The 2,500-nt window shown below is 53.8% G+C and overlaps 1 protein-coding gene across 1 annotated transcript in view; it reads right to left on the bottom strand.

The window, feature by feature from the left end:
* The window catches only part of LOC143298663 (glutamate receptor-like), a 74,794-nt gene that overhangs the window by 25,315 nt on the left and 46,979 nt on the right, over window positions 1-2,500 (bottom strand). Inside the window, exon 10 of the mRNA XM_076611546.1 lies at window positions 941-1,153. Coding sequence (XP_076467661.1) covers window positions 941-1,153 — 213 coding nt within the window. The remainder of the gene's footprint in view (window positions 1-940; window positions 1,154-2,500) is intronic.

Here is a 2,500-nt window from a genome sequence, read left to right on the forward strand (position 1 = left end):
TGGGGTTCAGTTGTTCTTGTGTGTGTGTGTGTGTGTGTGTGTGTGTGTGTGTGTGTGTGTGTGTGTGTGTGTGTGTGTGTGTCTTTTTTTTCGAGTTTTTTTTTGGGGAGGTGGGGGGTGGGGGCTTTTTGTTTTTTTTTTTTTTTTTCTTTTTTTTCTTTTTTAAGTTGATCGATCTTCTCCATTCGTCACTATCGTCATTCTGTCTCTATTTTAAGAGAGAGACAGATACAGAGAGACAGAGAGAGACAGAGGCAGAGACAGACAGACCTACAACACACACAGACAGACGGAAAGAGACAGACACACAGGCAGAGAGACACACACAGAGACTGACAGACAGACACACAGGCAGAGAGACACACACAGAGACTGACAGACAGACAGAGAGACACACACAGAGACTGACAGACAGACAGAGAGACACACACAGAGACTGACAGACAGACACACAGACAGAAGCAGACAGAGAAAAGGAGAGACTGACAGACAGGTACACAGAAACACAGGCAGAGAGACAGAGAGAGACAGAGACAGAGAGAGAGAGAGAGAGAGACTGACAGACAGACAGACAGACAGAGTGATAGACATGCAGAAGCAGAGAGAGCACAATCCTCTCATGCATTATCATACTGAACTGGGTGTCCTTTGCAGCAGTAATACCACTACTTATGATTGTCCATCATCATGATAAGAAAACAACTTCGTAGCCTTTGTTGCCCTGTTCAACAGGTGAACTATGCCTGCGATATGTGTTGACTTTTTCAGCATTGGCAGATCTGTTTGCGGGGATGTGCATATTGGATATGTTATCTTTTCTGTATCCTCTTCAACTTTGTGAAGAATCAATGGGTCGCCGCACAGAACGGCTCACCACTATACAGGACTCAGACCAACAGAGCCAGCATGAACAGCACGGCAACCAACGTTGACAACTCACGTGTTTGATGAGTTCTCCAATGATTCCGTTCCAGGTCCCGTCGCCCTGAGCTGACCCATACTGGCGGTCCTTCACCAGTCTGAAGTGGTACTCGTAGCCCACACTGCGGGAAACCATCTCGGCCAGGTCAGCACAGTAGCCGTAGTAGCGGTGTCGGCCAACCAGGGGTATCCCGTCCGAGGTCTTGGTGCTGTTGAAGACGTAGGGCCTGTCCTGGGCCAGGAAACCACACAGAGGGGGACGGGAGGGGGAGGGGGTCAGTAAGCGAAGGACAGACAGAAAGAGTGTGAGAGTGAGACAGAGAACGAGAGGGCAGGGTGCATTCTTGTCTTTTCGATTTTTAGGTAATGCCATCTTTCTTATCGTTATAATCACCTCACCATTTGGGTGTATGTGTATGTGTGCGTGCGTGCGTGTGTGTGTGTGTGTGCGTGTTCGCACGCACACACACACACACACACACACACACACACACACACACACACACACACACACACACACACACCAACTAACAATCTGAATGACCTACCAACTCACTAACTGCCCAAAACGCTTGGTTTCTCGGTAAAACAGTTGTATCTTCACCAGTTGTACACGCGCGCCGTACCGTCGTCAGGGAAAGAGCCCCTGACACCTGTCACACTGTCCACCCTGACAGCCTCTCCAGCCCCTGACACCTGTCACACTGTCCACCCTGACAGCCCCTCCAGCCCCAAACACCTGTCACACTGTCCACCCTGACAGCCTCTCCAGCCCCTGACACCTGTCACACTGTCCACCCTGACAGCCCCTCCAGCCCCTGACACCTGTCACACTGTCCACCCTGACAGCCCCTCCAGCCCCTGACACCTGTCACACTGTCCACCCTGACAGCCCCTCCAGCCCCAAACACCTGTCACACTGTCCACCCTGACAGCCTCTCCAGCCCCAAACACCTGTCACACTGTCCACCCTGACAGCCTCTCCAGCCCCAAACACCTGTCACACTGTCCACCCTGACAGCCTCTCCAGCCCCTGACACCTGTCACACTGTCCACCCTGACAGCCCCTCCAGCCCCTGACACCTGTCACACTGTCCACCCTGACAGCCTCTCCAGCCCCTGACACCTGTCACACTGTCCACCCTGACAGCCTCTCCAGCCCCTGACACCTGTCACACTGTCCACCCTGACAGCCTCTCCAGCCCCAAACACCTGTCACACTGTCCACCCTGACAGCCCCTCCAGCCCCTGACACCTGTCACACTGTCCACCCTGACAGACTGTCCAGCCCCTGACACCTGTCACACTGTCCACCCTGACAGCCCCTCCAGCCCCAAACACCTGTCACACTGTCCACCCTGACAGACTGTCCAGCCCCTGACACCTGTCACACTGTCCACCCTGACAGCCTCTCCAGCCCCTGACACCTGTCACACTGTCCACCCTGACAGACTGTCCAGCCCCTGACACCTGTCACACTGTCCACCCTGACAGACTGTCCAGCCCCTGACACCTGTCACACTGTCCACCCTGACAGCCCCTCCAGCCTCTCCAGCCCCTGACACCTGTCACACTGTCC

The sequence above is a fragment of the Babylonia areolata genome, chromosome 24 (assembly GCF_041734735.1).
Source record: "Babylonia areolata isolate BAREFJ2019XMU chromosome 24, ASM4173473v1, whole genome shotgun sequence".
NCBI lineage: Eukaryota > Metazoa > Mollusca > Gastropoda > Neogastropoda > Buccinidae > Babylonia > Babylonia areolata.